The sequence below is a fragment of the Nestor notabilis genome, unplaced genomic scaffold (assembly GCF_000696875.1).
Source record: "Nestor notabilis isolate BGI_N333 unplaced genomic scaffold, ASM69687v1 scaffold15676, whole genome shotgun sequence".
Classification (NCBI taxonomy): domain Eukaryota; kingdom Metazoa; phylum Chordata; class Aves; order Psittaciformes; family Psittacidae; genus Nestor; species Nestor notabilis.
The window spans coordinates 129949-152254 of NW_009931614.1; the positions used below are offsets into that span (position 1 = coordinate 129949).

The 22306-nt window shown below is 39.4% G+C and overlaps 1 protein-coding gene across 1 annotated transcript in view; it reads right to left on the reverse strand.

Moving 5' to 3' along the window:
• The window catches only part of GRIA3 (glutamate receptor, ionotropic, AMPA 3), a 145423-nt gene extending 123634 nt beyond the window's left edge, over window positions 1-21789 (reverse strand). Inside the window, exon 1 of the mRNA XM_010015997.1 lies at window positions 21630-21789. Coding sequence (XP_010014299.1) covers window positions 21630-21777 — 148 coding nt within the window. The 5' untranslated portion in view covers window positions 21778-21789. The remainder of the gene's footprint in view (window positions 1-21629) is intronic.
• Between the last annotated feature and the right edge of the window lie 517 nt (window positions 21790-22306).

The following is a 22306-nucleotide window of genomic DNA, read 5'->3' on the forward strand; positions in this document are numbered from 1 at the left end:
TAACAGAAAATGAGAAGAGTCGCATAACTTCTACTTCTGAGTTAGAAGCTCTTTTATGCACGCCACGATCCAGGCCAGAGAATCTTGCTGTGATCTCATCATGTTTGTGGTTTCATCAGCACAAACACAATGAATGCAAAACCACTGACATCTTTAAAAAATTCTGCATTATGTTATCTCCATTACAGCTCTTCTACATTGGAAACATGGTTAACAAACATTAGCTTTCCTGAGATAATATTCTGAGATTTACCAAAGTTACCAAGCTACACACACTATTCACACCATAGCTTATAATTGGTGAGTTACAATCCCTGCTTTGCATCCACATCCTTCTACCCAAGAGGCTCCTAAACCTGAATTCTTGGTGCCCCTTGAAAAGCCTGAAGTGACTCAAGGAAGTGAAGTTTTATGTTCAAAAGCAGGAAAAGCAGGTTCATTACACCATCCTCCCTCCCCCTTCTTTTTTAATCTTTAGTGCAAAAACCATCTGAAGTCTTCTGATTGAAAAAATGGAATTTGACAGGTCAGACTGCACATGACAGGTATCAAATACTCACAAAGGTTAATGTCAGTGATGTCATGAACTTCTCTTGTTTCATATGTACGGTTAACCAGTCTGCTCACTGCAAACTTCGTAGTATTTTCACATTCTAAATTTCTGGATTGGATTTAATAAATTGTACTGTATTTCAAACACAGGCCTGTTTTTACATAATGGTTCTTTGCATGTAAATACACTTATTTAAAATAGCAACATTGTTAATACTGAAATAAATACTTTTTCTACCTACTCTTTAATCATCTTTATGCAGCCTAGTTTCCTACTCATTTCTTAGCCTCTTGGTTCATGGACATGCTCTCCATCCTCAGAGACGCATTAGCACCCTTAACCCAAATCCCACTGTAATAGCAGCATTTATTACAAGCATCTAAAAAATTCTCCTCTGGCTTTTCACAAGAATCACTAAAGCTGCTAACACCTTGCTTGTATACAACAACAAATTCCAAGCATCCTGCAAAAATACTCCGTAAACTTAGGGAGGAGAGGTAAGTCAGGGCAGGGGGAAGTCTGAAAGAACAGAAGCAGTGCAACACAAGTCTTTTCTGGTCTTGGGAACCAAACTTCTAATTGTTACAGCAGAAAATAAGTATAAATTTCTAAAGAGCAATGCACTGTGGATCCTTCCCTCAGTAAGTCACTTCAGCAAATCTTCCAGAGCTCTCAACCAGTCCTTGAGATACCATATGGAATTAGCCTATTTAGGGGGTACTGGTCTGCCAAGGAACAAGTAGATGAATCTCATGACTGTGTGGTATCCAGATCAGTACGAAGCTGGGGAAAACAGCCTTAAAATGGCATTGTGCATCCCTATGACGTAGTCCCTGCAGCCAATCTACCAGCACAGAAAAGTGTAACTGTAGCAGTTTAGATGATAGGTGGCAATAAATCTCTCCGTCTTAAGGAATGTTCTCACACGGCTGTACCATTGCTCTAGCTCTGCAGTCAGCTGCAAGATAAGCTCTTTCTAGAAGAACATCATCACCCTGAATTCCTGTCCCAGCTGCTGGTTATCCCCTTATTTGCAGCACTGCCCTCCTGGGAGGTGAAACACTGAACAAAACTGGACTAAGGTTAGGAAGGATCTTCCCAAGAGATGACAAATTGGAAACAAACACTGACAGTTCTGGACAACATGACTAGGCTCTGTAGGTAGATAGGGGAGCCTTTATTCACAGCAGGCACAGGTGTATCCATAGGAGGAACTATTTCATGAACTCAGTGAACTTGATTAATTTTTCAGCTCCCTTTTAAGTAAGCTTAAAATAACAAAATCAGCTTGCTAGGCACAACAGAATAGAAACTGGTATGTGACTCCAGTAAGAGACTGTAAGTAACGCTTTAAATTAAATGTACCCTTGTCCTACCAAATATAAGGTTATTAAATTTCTGCTTTACTGATTTCTTTTAAATTAATTCACAAAATATTTCAGGTTTTATAGATCAGTTACACTGAATTTTGACTTGCAAATATCATTGCCAATTTCAGTTTACATTTTAAATAAATATTTTTCTTTCGTTAAAACCAGTGTAACAGTTATCAAGAGACACGTTCATGTCATTTGACAAAAAGCAGCTCACCACAAACTTAGGTTCCAAACCAGGAACTCTCTCTCTCACTCCACACACATACATCTTACATAATTCTATACTGCCCATCAAAATAGCAGACAAAAGAAAGGACTATGATAATGTGCCTTTGTGTTTGTTTAAGCTAATACATCCTACAGAGCTAATTCTAGGCAATTGTTACTAAATTTTCCTAGTCTGATATTCAAACAGACTCCCTGACAGTGTCAAACTTTTCAAAATGGCCCATCAACAGATTATTTTTTTGGACTTGAAAATATTGTAGGTCTTGGAATAGATTTATTTGGTGAACTCAGGTAGTAAAGCTTTTCAGAAAGATTAATGGACTAAGTGAAGTGTCTCTCCAGACTATAAAAGAAGGTATAAGAGACCTCATTTTCCAAAAAATGTCAGTTATAGGCACAGAAGACTCCCTTGTACTCTGATTTTCTATGTATATTTTCCATTTAGATGAGCCAGTCCAAGCCCTCCTTCCCCCTGGCAATGTTATCAGTGAGACAATACCTTGCTATAACAAAAATAGCATAGAAACTTGCATAAGAAAAATGAATTTGATAACAATAGAATGACTTTCTCATAATAATTTAATAAATTGAAGACATGAAGATTTAAATCCTCCTGTAGAACTGCATAAAAAGGACTGATGAATACATCAGCTCTTTCGAGCTTCGCAAAGAAGCCCAGACAGTATTTCTTACCTCCTGTTCTACGGAGATCACCTATAAAAGAGAAACAGGCACTCAAGTCCTATTATGCCATTCTTTGCCTCTGAGGCTAAACATACTGTTGAATCTGCAGTAAGTAAACATGAAACATATAAAGATATTCCAATTTGTTTCTAATCTTTCTCATTAGATTAACATACTCCTAACACCCTTTCTGGTCAGGAGCATAATCATGAATCCTCAAGCTGCTGTATGGACATAAGGCCTTTACAGTTTTCCACTAAACCAAGAAAAGTCAGTCCAATATTTCAAGAAGTCTTGAGACCTGCAGAAACCACATCAAACAAACCAACCTACAAACTCCATGAACTGAAAGCGCCCAGACTATTTTGTAACCACCAAAATAATTTAAAAACAAACAAAACCACCCCCTCCTGGCTCTCCATTTTTCCATAGCTTAGCGAAACTAGCCCTAAATCAAATCCGATTGAAGCCATCCTATTAAAGAAAGCAATCAGGATTTGAGTTACTACATTGGAAGAGTTTTTTTCTTTGTTCAAGTAGTAAATTTGTGTTATCCCAGCTTCTTCTTCTCATCCTTTTCAGTGTATTTGTTCCATCCTCAGCTGGATACAAAGTCAGTTTCAAAAGATGATTTTCAAGGCAGTTTCAGGCCCTGCACTCAGCTCAGCTCTCTCAATTTTTTTAATGGATTTAACAGTATACTTTTAATGGATTTAACAGCATGCTTTTATATAGTTCTTCCTCTCTTTCTTGTTACTGTATTAAAAAATGAAGAAGAAAGTGATGGGACTAACAAACACAGGTATGTGATAGTGCAGCAAGTCAGAGATTGCTGCTACTTGCAAAAAGAAAAAAAGAATGGTTCATTTCAATGACAGTCACATTGGTGCTATGAGTAAGGACAGCAGGAAAGTCAATTTTACACACTTTATATGTAATGCATAAATTTAGCGTCTCTTTAAGCACAGAACCTTTGGGATTTTATTCTGTTTTAATCTATATTTGCTAAAAATCTTTCATCCCATCACAATTCTCAGGTTATACATAAATTGATATGGTAGCCAGCTGACAGAACCCTTCTTTTTACTCTGGGGGAGACAAAATACTCTGAATCTGTCCTCTTATTTTGTTGAGGGGCTACAGGAAGAGGAGAGATTGACAGAAGCAGGATAATTCAGTAGCCATGAATATATTGATACAGCTACACATTAGCTCCAAAAGAAGCAAGTGTGGTTTAATTTCTTTCCTTCAGAAAGAACACTTCTCTTCCATAAAAACTACCCATGATACAGTAATTGAAAATCTTTCAAAAAGCACCAGCAAACACACCAAGGTTGTGTCCTAGAAGCAATGTCACATCGCAGAAAGAAGTGTAATTTAACCCTCTTGGCTCTGGATCCTTTTCTAAGCTGTGGCTTCTCTTCACTTACTTGGTCCTCTCCTTCCTCTCTCCCAGCCCCAAAAACTATTCTCAAACAAAAAAATACCCTGCTATCACACATCTTACTTCGAATAAAAACATAACATGGAGTATACTATTAGGGAATACAAAGAAACCATCACACTGCCACAATAAAAACATTTTCTTTTACCAAAAGGACAATTCAAACAATTGTAAGTAAGTATCTAGGATTTCCATGACTTCAGCAAAGCACAATAAATGCACTGGGTCAAGCCAATAAGAGAAACTAATCACATTCTACAGAGCTGTAGTCTTCTGAAAAGCTGCATTCTGAAGTCTCTTTCTAAAACCGTCGTAGATACAGAATCCATTCAAACTTCCCAAATGAGGGAGCGAATCCAAACGACAGTCACTTAATTAGAGCCAACGATGTGGGAAATGCAAGATAATTAAATTCTCCTCCTAAAAGATTTATTTCTGAATATCAGTTTTGGGAGACTCAGGGAGAAAGTGAAAAATTCATCTCACCCCATAAAATCTAACTCACCTTTGTGAGACTCTTCTCAGGAACTGAGCAATGACATTGATCTGTAGCTTATTAAAAAGTATTACTCATTACAGTAATATTACACAATGATGTTGCTGTACATATAATTTTTACATTTTTGTCCTTGATATAAGCAAATGTTGTTTGCACAAACAGGAGATGTGCATTTTATCCATGACGCAGCTGTAGTGGAAAACAACAAAACCAAGTTTGCTCTGAAAGGAAAAAAAAATAAAATCAAGACTTCTCAAAAATAATGAAAATCAACCATAAGAGGAAACATGATTTAGAAGGAAAGTTATTTTCCTCTAAATCAGAGTTTCTGTTACAGTTATATTGCTGCCTAAGATTAGAAAAAGCTTTCCAGGGTCACCTATTCAAGTAGATTGTTCAGATGAAGAACTCGGGCTTGTGATCAACTAGATCTGAAAAATAACCAGTTATTTAAGCTAAGCAAGCCCACATGTTGTCACTCTCTAGAAAGACAAAACAATAAATAAATCCAGAAGCAGAGATTTGACTGACTTCTAATGGAAGATCATGGTGGAGTCCACACACAGGCACACTGGTTCTTGCAATGGACAAGCTGTTAATGCCTTTATGGAGAAGTGCACATAATGCTGAAGATCACCACATGTAAATACTTTTAGCTACAAGCCATATACAAGCTCAAATGACAAATTGCCCTTCCCTGTTTCCTCCTCTGCTCTTGTTTTCTTAAGAATCCAGATAACCATCACATGTAATCCTCATTGTCATAATTGATCTCACATCTTTAAAAGACACGCAGGACTGAACCAGCCATACAGCAGCTCCAGAGAAGAATGAGAAAATACTGCTTCAGGAAAGCCACCTTTCCTTAGGATTCCCATAAAATTCTCCTCTTTACTCTGAGATGAACAGTAGAATTTATCACACTTTTCCATGTTTTTTTTTCCACTTCTCCATCTGGCTGAGGAAGCCAGAAAAGCAAAGGTACTGAGAACATGTACCAAGCAAAAATACCCACTTTTCAACTCCCAAGTTAGCTTTTGAGTAACTTGATACGGCAGCTGAATAGCCAAATTTGCAGACACGCTTTAATTAGAGATAAGGGGAGTGCCTACTGTTGCATTTACAGTATACCTGGTTCATGAGCAGCAGGAACAAGTTCAGACACCGCAACTGCTCAGCCTGCGCTGCTCTGATGTACCATTTCAGCAGGGGAGCCTTCAGGAACAATTAAGCACAGCCATTCGCAGCTGAAGAGACCCCTAAATTTTGCCAAGTGTGGTAGCTAATGTTTTATCCTTGCTACTGTATCTTGTCAACCACTGCACCACACACATTGCCAACAGAATCCACCTCTACACTGACAGCATGGGGGTGGGGTGTCTATTCTCCCATAAATGTGTGGGATATTTATTCTGCTAACTCATCCACTTTTATGGAGGATGAGCATGTAAATATGTAAATAGCCCATCTCCGAACAGGAAATTCAATTTTTAGAAAAAGAATTCAAAAATAAACCACCATCAAGTAATGTGGTTGTATTTCAACAGCTTCATTGCAGAGGCTGATACAAAGGAACAGAAAGCAGAAATGTTGAGCAGAAGGAAACAGGAAAAGTGGCTTGCTAGGATCTGAGAAACCAATGACACAAGATGCTCAAATGAAAACTTTTTCATGGTGACAAATGTATCACTTATTGGTAAAGAAAAATCTCACACTATGAAGAAAAAGGAAGAAAGAATAAGAGAAAAACGTATTTTCCTATTCAGGAAATTGACAGTTTATGCCATGGAAAAACAAAATTATGATTAAAAAAAAAAGAAAACCCATTTGAAAACGAACATAGGTAACAGAAACTGAAGAGAACGTGATCCTTTGGCAACTGAACACCACACAATTTATAAAGATTTTAAGAATCATGGTGATACAAATCTGCTTCCATGTACTTACATCAAGCATAGTATGTCAATCTACTCCAGCTGTGATCTGGAATTACATGGAATTTATGAAACCTTAAATGCAGTTGTTTATTAAATTTTCTACCACTGCAAATATATGTTAAAGCACACCCAAGCGTTCTACAGTTACATCTGTCACCACTGTGTACTGTTGAAGTTCAATGTAGCAATTAGTTCAGGTAAATATGGGGAAAGTCTGCTCTCAGAGCAGCTACTGGAGACAGTGGTGTTATTTCAGATGTAATCAAGTAAGCATTAATAAAACTTTAAAAAAATGCTTTGAGCATTTTAATCTATTTTTGATCACTCATGACTACAGAGCAAGACAATGGAAATTTTCAAGCACAGTACTTAAAGTCTATCCAATCTTTATGTAACAATCACAGTTTTTCAAAATACAAATCCTTCAAACATACAGCAATGCACAAATGGAAGGTCACATTCTCTAAAACACAAGAGGGGCTTTTATTTCAGCTTTTGGGGCTTGTTCTAACCCATTTTGAGTTAGAACGACAGATTGCTCCACTGAAGGGACAGAAGCTGCAGCCAAAGGGCCATCTGCTGAGCTTCCCTCTGGTGAGTCCCACAGCAAAACCTGATGTGATGGAGCAACCCAGGCAACTGGGATACACACCATTAAGTAACGACAGAATGAAGGATGGAAAACTTTTCCAGGTAAGTGTAGACGAACGTGATCACTGCATCTTTTTAAATAAAAAAATCAAAGGTGAAAGTATGTGCTATGAAGGCAGAAGACTACCACCATACATACTGCAAATAGGGCTTGCCTCAAGGTTTTCTTTGATGTTTAAAGTAATTACCAATAGAGTAGATTTAAACGGTCTCTTTTGTATCTACATCTTGTAAGAAATCCTTTACTCATTTAATAAAACAAAATTTTCTCCACCTTCACAGCAGAAGATAATTTAGACCAGTTAGCATCTATCGGAATTTCATTGTGTCAGCTGATTTCAACATAAATTTGTTAACTGGTTGGTTCTGATGAAGGTACTGTAATAGTCCTCAAAGTCCAATACTCCATTCTATATTCCTTCAAGTAACTTTAAATACTTCTGATTTAGGATTGAGAAACGTCTACGTATACACTGCCTATAAGGACATATAATTCAGTGTATCATTTCATAACCCAGCTGTCAACAGAGACAACATTTTTATAATACACCTATTGTATGCGTGCCAGTATGAGATGAATAGTCCTGTAACTGTAATCAATACCGTTCATTCAAACAACTGGCAGTAGCATTTCAGACAACTGGCAATTTCATCAGTTTCACTGGGCTGCCCAAAAATACACAGATTGAGAGGAATGAATGATCTCTGTGGTTATCTATAAATAATACTAATCTCAGCCATTTGTTTTAGGGGGTTCATCAATGGGAGCTTCAAAGTCTCGTACCAGTGCAAAAGGTATGGCAGGCTTCAAGAAAGTAATGCTGGAGAATTACACTGCTGGTTTTTCATTCACCCAGTTACTGCATTTACATACAGGCTCCTCCGAAAGCATCGGAATCCCTCCAGCATTACAGCAGTTCCAGCTCTGCAGGGAACTCACACGATCCCAAGGATTTGTAACCATCTCAAAGTCAAACTGGATTCAGACAAAGCTTCAGTAATCTGAGTAAACCTACCCTGGGAATAACTAATGTCACTTCTGAGGAAACGTGAGCAATTTTGGGATTTTTAACTGCTTCAGCGTGAAACCTGCCCACTCTCAAAGGAGTTTCTGAGAGTGAAACAAACCTAACAGCGCAATGGGAATGAGACTAGTGCTGTGGCTGATGGCTGCGAGGTGAACCCAGGCAGACGGGGAACAGAAGGCGCCATTCACAGGCCTGTTCACTGTCTCTGGGAAGTGAAATAGCTCTTTTTTTTAATTCTTTTCTTTTTTTTTTTTTAATTATTGTCTATCTGGTCCTATCTATCAAAGCAAGAACAGAGAACAGAGGAAAACAAATATTCAGCTGACTAAAGGGAAAAACACACCTCTGTGGAGCACAGATCCAAAAGAAAACTTCCCAAGCCCTGAAGTGAAAAAGGGATCTAACTGCTGTGGTTGGAGTGACTCTCCCCCTGGCATCCTTGCTGGGCTTTGGGATGGCACAGCAGCACAACTGCTACCAGCCTGCACGTCTGTGGGTCACTGGCTCTGGGGCTCTGAACATATCTCCTGCTCCTGAGAATTATTATTATTATTAGGTTTTCTACCCTATTTTGCTGAATCACAAGATGCCTGGTGTGTGCTCCGGGGAAAACAGAGGAATGAGCAGTTCTCCCAAGGACCTAGAGGCTGGCACTCATCTGCTTTCAGGCAGGATTTGTGCTGCCATGAGACACCACTGCAGAGAGCTCAATACCCCACCGACTGCAGCAATTTCTTTGTTGCAGATACCATGAATCGAAGCCAAAACCATCACCTCAGCTCCTTCACGCACAGCGTAATGCTCCAGTGAAACTCTGTCAGATGAGCTGTAGACAAGTGCCCAAGCCCTCTGCATAGGCTATTGAGCAGGTAGCAACAGTGTATGTGCATACATCCAGGTAACCAAACTGCTGGACCAGGTTTAAAAAAAATCACATTGTTCCATCTATAGCCATAAACAATCACTTTTCAGTCTTAAAGTCTGTTGCTCAGAAAATTTGTATCCTGGCAATTAATCTTCAAGTTGTAGCATTACCCAGTTTACAAGCTTATTGCTAGTATGATGTGAAGGACAATCAGCACACGCAGCCACACCAAGGAAGCATTTCAGTGGGAAGTTTCTAGCATAATGGCCAACAGCAAAAAGATTAATGGCATCCACTTCTTCAGAAAGGGAACACTCGCTTAACAGTGGACAAACAGTGAAGCTCTCAACCCAGTTGGTGACTCTACACCTCTGGGAAATGAGACAGGCTTTGCTGTGGAAGTTGCTTTTGCAAACAGAAAGTCATCAGCTGTTTTAAAATGAAAGCCTTGATTATACTGTTAACGTAAAACTGCCTTCAGGACATTCATAGAGAAAATCCAGCTTTTAAGAATGGGTGAATTTATCAAGCTGCAGATCTTTAAAATATTGATGATCAAAGCAATAAAATAACTACTTTTTATTCTATACTGTCAATAAATCTCTACGTACTAGAACTGTAAACATCACAGCACATGATAGACTTCTCTCAGAGATTTAATATTGGACTTCGTCAGAGAAAAAACACCCCAGACAAACTGGATAGAAGAAGGGCTAAACTGGTAAAATAAAACCCCTCAGTTTCAGGTAAATGATTAGGTAGCAATGTACCCTGCTATTAACCCGAAGTCTATAATGAGAGCTTAAATGAACAGTTCTAAGTGGACGCAGGCCTTTGTAAGGGAGCCGCACTCCTGCAGCTGGCACTAATTGACCCTTTAGCTGGCAGGCTCAGCGGTGAAGGCAGGCAGCAGCGGCTCAACTTCAGGCCCCTCTCTGTCACGCAGAACAAAGTCATAGTCCTGATTATCCAGGAGGAGGTTTGATCTTAATGCTTCATAGTTCTGTAGCACCTTTCATCCAGGAATGAGGCAGGCAGGATAGCAGGGGAGAATCTTCAACTGCTATAGCCGTTCCCACACCCATTTTGCAGGAGGAGGTCTCCTGTCTTTGGAGCTTTCTGATGCTTTTTTTCAAGACTACTCCACATACACTGAATTACACAGCTGAATTTCGGAGAAACTGAAATGACAGATTCGTATTTCACACATAGCTTCACCCAGGCTTCTTGAAAACACAATTAATAATCGATTCTGATTAAGTTATTTTCAACGGGATTTTAATCCCCTTACAGCGAATGGTGCAACAGACTGAATTCAAGCCAGCGTACACAAGAAATTCACAGGGCTGATAGAAGCATTTTTAGAGACCACACAGTAGAAAGAAGGAATCATATTAATCCTGCTTGCAATTTTGTCCAGAAAGATGTCATTTTTAAATTCATGTGGAGATCCTGATTAAGTCAGGTTATTCCAGAGCAGCAGATTCTGGAATCAATTAACAAAACAGTTCTTATTAACACAGGGAATCTCCAGACATCATCAAGGAAGCACAGGATCTTTTCAGAAAAGCCTGCAAGGAAAATATACTTTAATATCAAATTATGTCCTCCTGCATATGCAGATTGCCTCAAATCTCAAATGCATCTTATGTGAAACAGGGGCTAGCACTGCAGAACACCACAATAAGAATTTAAGACAGGAAGTGCAGATAATTTATCTGAATAAAGCTTCCAGAAGATTAACTGATTTATGCTGATACTCATCCAAGCTGGAACCTGACCAGGTTGCAGGAGTTAGCAGCATCACAACCCACGATAGGTTCCCTATTTGTTAAAAATAGCAGGGTGTTTTTACAGATGAAAATAGGTTAAAATGTTAGCTTTATGCTTCAGCCAAAAGACCCTGTTTTGCCAGAGATCTGTTCTTGAGTTACCTCTAGAGCGACTCAGAAAAAGATGTTGTGTTTTATAATCAGTCACTACTCATGCAAGCACATAAGAGACACGAGTTAAATTTCATGGAAGTCTATGGTCTTTAACCCCACCCAGCCTCTCTTCATACAAGAACTGCAAAATCCATAAACTGATACAGACAGAAAAGTAGTGAAAGGTTCAGAGCTACAAAAATGCATATATGGGGGGAAGGAAAAAGATACATGAAAATCTAGAAGTAGAGAATGTATAAGTGACTCCTGCTAAAAACAAGGTCAGCACTTTCCACTGGAGACTATTTGATTTACACTATTTTGTTTCAACTGAAAACCAAAATCTTTCCTTGGCAGATTCTGCTCTACAGTCTATTACAGATACTTCAGAGATACCCAGCATCATTTATAAAGGGACACTTATTACTGCTGAATGTGAACATTTTGTTAAATTTCCCAAAAGTTCCAAGAGGAAATATGTGCAATGCTACACAAGGGTGTATTCAGTTAGTTGTTGAAGTCAAGAGCCTGGACAACCTGCTAGTCCTGGAGGAGAGGTATGCTACTGACTAAGATGCCCTGAGTCTCCCTCAAAGAATTCATTGGCTCTCCTGGACCCACATCCACCACTTATCCAGAGGCTTAAAGCCAAGAATACCCCATAAGGGACCACTCTTCTTTTACCCTGTACTGGCTTCACTTCTTCACATCCCCCCTACAGCTACTCCAAATTTACCCTGGTGTAAATCAGATCACAGCAAGGCTCCATTAGGTACCTTGACTGCACCTATTTGTCTAATGGGATACAAAGAGGCTGCTTTTTGCCTTCTGTTAGAACAATGAAGCACTAAAACATTTAGGTCCCAGTGGTCATTGCAGATATGCACAAGCATCACTGCATGAAATTTCTTTTTCTCTAACACAGCACAAAACAAGTGGCAGTAAAGTACGTCTGATGCATAAGAATGCACACCTCTGAAACAGGACGCTGTGGTTGTAGAAACCATCACTACATTTACCACGCTCTGCATGCAGTAAAGCTATACTGATTCGTGCTTTAAACAAGGCAATTTCTGCACCTGGAGCGTCAAACTGTAGCAGTGGAAAACTTCAGGAGGGTTAACTGGTATCATTTTGATCAATTTTGGGCTTATCTCCCTGCCTCTCCAGGTAATAAGGTAAGTTGCCTGTAGATGGTGTGGAAAGACATGCTATACATTCTTCAACTGACAAAAATTGTCTATCCACAAAATCCATCAAAAGCAGCTTGAACTATATCCCCTGAAAAAACCTAGACAGCTTCTTCCAAAACATACACTTCTTTCTTCCACATCCATCATCTAGATGTCATTATAAAAACTGGACAGAACAGGTGCTGTTACACTGAAAAAGGCAGATTGTTTGCAGAAACATCCTGCTAACTGGGATAAGCTTCACCAAATGGTTTCAGTCAAGAATAAAAATGTACAAAACCCAGAAATCACCATTTCCAAAACAAAATATTTGGCTTCAGCTGAATCTGAGTCAATGTTTTGAACAAAGTCTGAAACTATTTAAAAAGCTTTTATTTTGAATTCTACAACTTTCTGGTTGATCCCAATCTAATCTTTAAAACCTTTTTGGAACTACATCTGAAATGAAAAATTAGGAAGTCACACAGTTCCCGTCATTTTCAATCACGTGTTTTTGAAGTCATGCAGCATAACGTTCTGGGATATACAATCCATTTCTGGGATGCACAGAATAGCAGTGGGATAATGGTTCTATGGAGGAACTTGGTCTGAGTTGGCCAAGGAATACAAATACTACCATTGGTCATGAGAATTACTCTGCTGATGTGGCCAGAATAGGAAAGAAATAGGATTAGCTGGGACAGAACAACTGTATAAATTTTTTTTTTAGTATTATTTTATACTCATCAAGAAATCACAAGTAAGTAGGCACAAAAAGCAGTGTTTTAAAAAGGAAATTCAAAGTAGGATAGCAGGTATTATGCTGACTGCTCACTCATTCAGCATTTCATTAGGTCCAACTCCTTTTGACATCCTCTACAGTGGCAGTAAAGCCACTCTAGAGATGCTCTCTGACTGCATAAGAACTTTGGAGAAAGATGGTTGAGTAAATTAAACTTGCTACACAATTTAGAATCCCCCTAACAGTTTTGATTCGATTCAGGGCTAGACCCTGGGTCAGTCCGTTGCAAATCAATGGACTCTAATTAGCTCTCATCTAACTGCTGGGAAAAAAGAAGGCACATGAACTTGAGTTTTCCAAACATCAGACTTCATTAGAATCCAAACTTGGTGACACAAGTGGTATAGCCTACGAAGACAAAACCCCTGCAGTCGGTAAAAGCCAGTATCTTGCCATGTTTTCTTGTAGAGAGGCCTTGAATAGTTCCTCACCTGAAAAAACTCATCAATTACCATTTCTCCCCAAGCCATCTCTCCCCCTGCACTTCCCCTCACAAGAAAAACACAAACAACAACAACCAGCAAAAAGTTTTAACGAATTGAGCATATACAGCAGGGTACAGAGATCAATCAAGATGTGTGTCATGATGCAGCAACTCTGTAATTCATAAGACCCAATCCATATTCCCTAAGTGGGCTGCAGCACCTGTCTCAGACTAAGATCTCCAAAATGGCTATCAGACAAGGAAATTCTGGAAGGTACCAGCCTTGAAATGCAGTGCTGTACGTCTGGAAAAGCTGGCAGCTGTGAGGTACTGACTACAGCACATTCTAGAGACCTCACTGAGAGAAATCAGCAGGCACCACCACTTCTGGTAGAGACAGTTTTTTCTCCTACCACTCAAGCAGTCCAAGTGTGGGTCAGGTGGGCAAGCTGGGCATATCCTGTGCTGCAGAAGTACAGACCATACTTCTAATAAAGATCCAGGAAGCGCAGGAGATGAAGAACTCTCAAATGATAAACTTGCTTTCTTTCCCACAGCTTTGCTTATTTCAGGGAAACAGTTGAAAATTTCTCCTTTGTCAAGTGATAGATAGGCTTGCTGTACAGCTGTGACACATGTTCTCGCAGGTCTATCAGTGGGAATGTACATCTTCTGACAAGGACAGCTAATTAGCAAGTGCTAATTTCAATTTATTTTTCAGAAGCATGAAGAGTAAGCTGGGTTTTGGTGGGGAGTTGTTTAGCTTTTGGGTTTGGTTTTGGCTTTTTTTGTTGTTGTTGTTTTAGGAAGAGAAGTGGAAGAAGTGATCAGTAAAATGAAAAAGCTGCTGTTAGCCAAAGCTCTCCAAGTTTTTCACTGCAAACAGCTCTGCAATACTGTCTGATAAGGGTAAATTGTATTACCCTTGTACAAGAGATAATAAAATGGTGCTACTGAAAGTACAAACTGACTTACTCCAAATCATGCTAAGAGCCATCAGAAGAGTCCACAATTGCCCAAGCTCAGTCCCTTTACCACATGGGCTGAGCCTAAATGCTTGTTTGCATATAAACAAAACTACTGATGGTGAAATCTGCAAGCACTATTTTACATTTAAGTCCAGGAGACAGAGTAAGGAAAATAATAAAGCAAACATGGAATGAACTAAGTATGCATGGACTATGTACCATCAGCGAATTCTATCTCTGTACCACAAACTATGGTTACCAAACTACATGGACTATGTACCATCAAAGAGGTACCTTTCCCAGATACCTGCATATCTTTTTTAGGACAGTTTTTGTATTAAAAAGGACTCAAGACAGTGAAGTCACCATGCAGCCCTGCTTTTTTTTTAAATTCTTAATCAGAATTTCAAACATCACTTTTGAATAAACTCCAACAAATACAATCCCAACACAAGGGCAGGACTGAGTGTCCAAAGGCAATCACATAATTTACAAGAGGTCTGAAAGTGAATACGTTGTAAATTGTGTTTGAAAAAAAACCAAACCAACCTGAAACCCAAACCAAAACCAGCAAACAAACAAAAAACTTTCAGCATATCTGAAACTTCCAGTCTAGCAAAATAATTGCATACTAGTGACCAGATAGACCACCCCATTGCTGTAGAAGAGTCCTCCTCTGAGCTATCACCCTATTCTAGGAAAGCAATTCACCCTTTATGCAAGTGCCTGGGCAAGTGATGGGCAGTGCAGCATCCCTGTGGGTTGATCCTCATGAGTAAGGGCTTCTGTGCCTCCTGTGCAGTGTACGTGTGAGGGCTGCACGGTGCCACTCGCTATTTTAGAAGTGGTTAAGATGATAAAAAGAGATCCGGTGCCTCAGATACCACAAGGAGGATGTGCACAAACAACTGTAGGTGGATTCATTCACAGAACTCTTTCCTCCATTTCCTCTTCCTCTTTACACAGAAACCTTTTTACCTGTTTCTCTCTTGCTGTGTACGTATGATAGTTTTAGCCCTGATAATTACATCTTGGTGAGATCAACTAAAAGGCATGCACCACCTCTGGATTTTTCACATATAGCTACAGACTGATAAATAAACTCTGCATTTCTGGTGCTACACAAGTACCTCCTAACTCCCTGGTACAGTCAGGCCAGAGTACACGCTGTGAAGCTGTGTGACAGTTACTAGTACCCACACTACAATGACTACAATCAGCCAAACATGAGCGTCTACTTTGAAGCCTTCATCAGGTAACTGCACAGGAAAAACTCCAAGTTTATTTCAAGTTTGAGGTTCCTAGAGCATCTGATATTGTGAAGATCAACAATAACATAAAGCAGGTGATATAACATAGGGAAGGATGTCTCTGCCTCTGACAGGAAATGTAACACACACATCTCAAGAAAAAGCATCCCCACAGCTGAAATCTGGAAACAGCTTCACTGGTGATCATCACAGTTTTACAGAAACTGGTTTGATGTAGATCAGTCATTTTTATATTTCTATTTATAGATCACCACACTGTTCCAGTGGAGGTAAAAGACCCTGGATAGCAGACCTCATGACAATAGGTACTGAATTTTCAGGCTGCCTTTTGAGTTCTCTTAAAAAGGTGGCCATGGCCTTCCAGTGATTTGTACTTCACAGCAGCATAGAAGGTACTGATCTTAGGCTGTAACTTAAATGCCAAACACAAATTCAACATAAACATCTTAATCACCATAAATGAACACAACTTTTCATTATATGGTTTGGCTTGGTTTGAAACTGAACTACAAAACCAAACTGTTACTGCTTTAAAAATAACATATTCTAAAGCATTTTAAGGACACCTGACTAAATCAAAACTGGCATTCCAAAATCGGTAATGACAAAACATGTACTTTAAATGGAAAAATGTTAAATCACTGGATTGCAAAAATAAAGAATCATTAAAGATACATCAGCTCCCTCATTTCACACCTTCTTGCGTAACAGTCCTACACTTGCAGTAGGAAGGCCTCCCACCTCCCAGACACTGAACACCACGAACCCAGAGGAAAGAAACCCACTGTTCTCTGTGGCTCTTGGACAAGCTCCCAAGTCAGCCTTCAACAAAACTGTGGGGTTTTGTTGTTGTTAAAAGCTACTGTAACAGGCTTGTTTCCCATCATGGCATCTCCATTTCCTCCCAGAGATAAACTACAGCTGTTACACATTTTATTGGAAGGTGTAGTTAATCACTAGCTTTCCAACCCATGCCAATAGTCTTATGGGTCCTCCAGGCCCAGTGCTCTATTGGAACAGTGAACAATTTCATCACTATATCTGCACAAAAATTTCCTGAAACTGAACAAGTGAATGGTGCTCTTTATCATGCTTAATTCTTTATTCATTTGGTGAATTCAAAGTTTCTCATAAAAGTGTCCAAGATTTTTTTTTCACCTCTACAGAGCGAGTTAAACAGAACCCTAACGCCTAAGTGGTATGTAAATGCTATGCACGCAGCAGAGGTGGACAGAAAGGAGAGTCAGCTTATTTTAAAATTAATTTAAGAAATAATAAAACATGAAAAAAAAATAAAAACATTGAAAGCTGTATGGTTCCTACTACTAACAGAGAGTTCACATTCAGCTTAATGACAAATTATTTCCTCTGTCACGAAGTGCAAAGAAACTTTAGTTGAAAGGCACCCTTCACTTTTCAACCTATCCCAAAACCACAAAAGCTTAGACCCCTAAAATGAAGCCTGTTGATTCTCTTTGTCATAGAGCAGTAACACACAATACTTGAGCATGTTCCACAACACAAAAGGCATTTTCAGGGATCTGTAATGGGTTGTGTAGAAGGCATATTTCCAGGTATGCTTGGAGAAACCACAGTGCATTCTTTATCAGGAGAGTGAGGCATCTACCCTACAGCCTCTACTCACACAAAACCACCAGTACATGGCCCTAACTTGGCAAGGCTCTAGCGAGACATGCTTATGCTGTTGGCAGAAGGGAGCTGACCACTTTCAGCATCTGTGTCCTTTGCCAGCTGGCCGAAGAGCATACAGATGCAAGGGAAGCAAATTATCTGCCCACTAGCAAAAAGAAATGCTGAGTAGCACCTAAAGAAAAAGTGTGTGTGCACATGTGCGGGTGAGTATTCATATATATATATTTATTTATATATGCACACCTGTGCTTTGTAAAAGGGAATAATGCAGTTAAATTGGAAAAAAATTGCTGCTATTAGCCCTGTAGTGTCATTCTCTGCAATGCCCTCAAAACCAACAAACAAGCATTTTTTTCTACTAAAACCTTGTAACTTGTATTTTAAAGATTAAACACAAGGACTGCAAGGATGCTAAAGAAAAATTTCCGAACAAAGTCTGAAGTCAGATCCCTTTAAAAAGCATGCAATCACTTACAAGACTTAAGCAGTTTAAAGTAAGCGTATCATTGTATCTTCTTTTTTTTTGTCTCTTAAAAAAAAAGAGTGCCTGTGGAAAAACCACTACACATCATCATTTGGTAAAATACAAAAAGCCTTCTGGGTTCAGAAGATATATGAGAAATGACTCAGAAAAATTAACAGGACAAGAATTTGCAGTTGATAGGTTAGCTGAGAGAGGGAATCTGCCTGTAGATTAATTAGATTCTGCAATCACAGCCCCTTTTCACCCATACACATCCCACCACTATCATTACATGATCAACAGATTTTAATGAAAACTAATGCTTTCTTTTGAGAAATTCCAGCAGGACTATGCAGAAGGTTGACTTTACTTTTCTATATATTTCTTGAAAACTGTACGTATCACAAGTGCACATTTGTTGGCTGTAAAGGTGTACAACAGCAATTTTTTGCAATGACAGTGCAGAGAGGGAATATGAGATCTGTGTGCTAATGAGCTGACACTGCAGAGGCTGGAGCAGTGTTAGTATAGTGCACTACAAGTGCAGAGCAGAAAGACATACGCGGGTTATTTCGAGGGAATTTGATCTGCAGAACTGTACGCATAATTCAACATTAATACTAACATCCTTTATCAGAGGTTATAAGAACAGCATGAGAGATGCTCCAGTGCTGAATTTATACATTTGAGTTGTTATAGTCATATTATTCTGAAACGTTTAAATACATCAGAATTTCCATCTGTGCCTGTATTTTCCCTCTGTTAAGATATTGTACAGCTAAATAATTAGGTGGAAGATAAATACAGAGTGGATGAATACTGTAGGCATGTTTGTAACTGAAATACAGAGAGAGGGGCCTTGCGTAGCAGTGAAGCAGGGAATACATGTACATAAATCAAATTATGCATAATTTAACTGAAAAAGGAATGAGAGGGAGGGGCTTAGGGCAGGAATTTTCTTTTGCTTCTAAACAAGTTTGTTCCCACGTTGGGATATGGCCAAATCAGCCCTACCTAAGGTGGGCTTTTTATCTCTGGCTCATGAGGATACTTCAGAAGAGACTTTTTTCCTCCTGCCCCTGGAATGCACCAAATTGCACCAAGAGGGATATGCAGCTGTACGGTAAGAACATAATTCTTTCCTGAGCAGAGCCCTCCCTCAATTCCTGCACACATGAACACTTACTACAGTCACCTATCACATAAATCAAAGCAAAGGCGAATGAAAAGTATTATTTTATGGATACTGACTAGTACAGGCCCTAGGCTCAAGCTACACATGCTACAATTTCTCCAGTTTTCCTTCAGCTCCTTTACCTATTTGACCACAAAGTCAGTCACAGTCTCCCTCTCCAGTGAAGGCAGTCAAGAGTCACTGCAGGTTCCTCTCCTATGGATCTCTGCCAATTGCAAATATTGATCAAATGGCTATGTGACAGCTCTGGAGAAAATTTATGCTTATCTTCAAGAGAAGTAAAAACGTTGTGGAAATAACTCCTTCACGGCTATGGCAGCACCTGAAATTATCTGCCACTCCACTGGGAACCGAAGATGTGATTAAGGGTACTTACGCCACAATGTTCTACATGTTAGCCAGGTAGTGTGAGGAGCTGCTAGTTCACTGTACTTTATTGATACGTAGGCGCATTCTGACTTTCAAAGATAATTGCTTCCAGATCCAAAGAGAACAACTATGCTATTTTTTTTTATTATTTATTTAGAGCTACTGAGACCTAGATGACTGGTGACTTGGACTCACTGCATTCTTTTCCTACCACCAGTATTACCACATGGTTGACATAGCTATAGACAAGGTCACCTTTTCATTTTCTTCCTTCTGTTTCTTTTTTCACATCTTCTGTTTTTAAATAGGTTACTGTAGGTTGGTGTTCTCTGGTCTATGGTTTCTCCAGAGATTTAAGTTTTCCCAATTTTACTACACTGGTAACGTGTATCGGAACATGCAGCCCTATACTACAGAAAACCAGCTCATCTGACTAAAATTGCCACAGCTTTTACTAAGCAATGACAAAAATCATTCGGTGTCAGGTGAGAAGCATGATGACCAAATAATACGTTGACTGCCTCTGCAGGAACATGTAGTTCCCTTGTCTGGGGGGATCTGTGAAGCAGTAGTAATAGAACTTAAAAAAAATTAATAATTAATCACCCGAGCAGTTTAACATATTTAGTTTAAATCCATATAATTGATATTTAGGAAACTATGTTTGAGATACAGCCTCTTGAAGGGATTATACTGATTAAGGATTAATAGTCTGATATTTGTTCTAAGAGCTGTTGAGGCTGGATAGGATTAGTAAAAAAAGATGCAAAGCACAGACACGCTTTTATTTACCATTTTTTCCCACTTTACCAAGTATTTTTATTGCATATTATATAATTCACCCCCCTGCAAAACTTTTAAAGGTCCCAATTCAAAGCCCTTTAAAAAGTGTAACGCTGCACTAGCAAGAACCAGTCACATGGGGGATATGTTAGAATACCAATCCAAAATTTTGCAAGTATTTCCTTCTTGTATATTTTCTAGCCATCAACTTCCTCAGAAAATAGCTGAAATCCTAGAAGAATAAAGTGTCTACTTGGGTAGCCTTCCAATTATACAGTGTGGGACAGGAATATAAGAAGTATGCTGGCCCCAAGAAACAAAAAAAATGAGGAAATCAGATATTCAAAACATTAAACTGTTTTAGAGCAAGTTTTCTGTACTCCAATACTTGATAATTTTAGTACAATGCTTCCTCTTTGAGCATTTTGTACTGTGAGTATATGAACAGGGCTCCTGTTCACAACACAGTTAGTACATTGCATTCAGAGTTCCTTTAGATGATGTACAGGCATATATCTGTACACTGCAAAGTGCATGCAACTACCTCACAAGAAGAATCCATTCATTTTCAAAGGCTTACTATAAAACAGGTATAAAAGTGAACTTGGATGCATCAGTACACCAAATGCTCAAGAATTGCTATTGGTAAAGGAATGCTTTTTTAAATGCGGAGCATGCACCAGTCTTTCAGAAAGCAATTTCACGTTTTAACACCACATTAACACTACTCAAAGTTCTATTTCGCTTCTTCTGTTAATAAAGGCTCAAATTACATGTATGTACTGCTTGTGCAGAGCTATTTCTCAAAACGCTAAACATTCTGGTTCCATTTTCTCGCCCCTCAGCTCTAACAGTATTTGTCAGTTTACAGTTGTCTCAGCTTTTAACACGACTCTCACTGTAAGAAAACAACCTAGTATTTCAGGGTGGAGAAGGCAAGTAAGCCCCTCTACCATGTCCCCTCAAGGTCACTTGTAAACAGCTGGTTTTGTTTTACTTCAAATCATGCTGTTTCACACGGCTAGGTTGTAGCCCCAACAGAAAAGGGAGGTTAATTCAGCAGCAATTCACTGATCACAGCTAAACAGCGCTGCTACATAAATAAGATGGTTGTTTTTCTGGAAAACAAAACTAAAAGGGTGAAAAGAAGTGGAGAGAGAACTTTCCCTAAGGTATTATTCAACCACAGAATGCTGCAAATCTACTAAACCTCATGCCAGTACACACATTTGTTGCATTATTTTGCACGAAGAACGCCAGGCTACCAGGGAGAAACTGAACGCAAGGATAGATAACAATCATTTTTGTTGCTGTTTTAAAAAAGCATGTATTTACTTACAAGCATTCGTCACTGAAAAACTGTTGGAAGAGTCCAAGTGATCTACATGATAGTTCAAATGGAAGGGCTTTTCTGTGGTATTTTGGTTTGTGTTGTATAACTGCACAGCAAACCGAAATGCACTGTGCTCCTGAACAGTGTTCCTCATGAAAAGTCCACCTATGATGGAAAAAAAACCAAACCAAAACAAAAAGGTATTTCAGAACGAATTTTGAGGAGAAACAGTGGCAATAAGTTATATTTGCATACTGCACATCTCATAAAAGAACGAGCAGGAGCAGGCTGAGCCTGAGCACATAATTCTGACAGAGCACGTACATGAAATACGTACTCCGAGTCCAAAGTTAGGCTTTTAAAGCCATACACCACAGCCAGGTGCCCCCGGAGCGATCCGGAGTCACCGGGAGCTGCAGGTACACCTTGAATACCAGATCACTGACACACGGATGCCCGCACGCTGATTTAGAGTCCAAGTCGGGGAACTGTGCTCCTAAATTATCCCCAGACTACCCAGATAACGTCTCTGTAGAGTTATCTGCTAAAGACACGGGTGGCGTGGCAAACGTGCGGCTTTAAGCGGTCTGGTGGAGAACAGGCAGAGCTGAGCGCTGCTCCAGGGAAGAGACAGGGGAAAGCCCCCGGTTCCACCAGGGTGCCCCCAGCCTCACGGCTCCCCC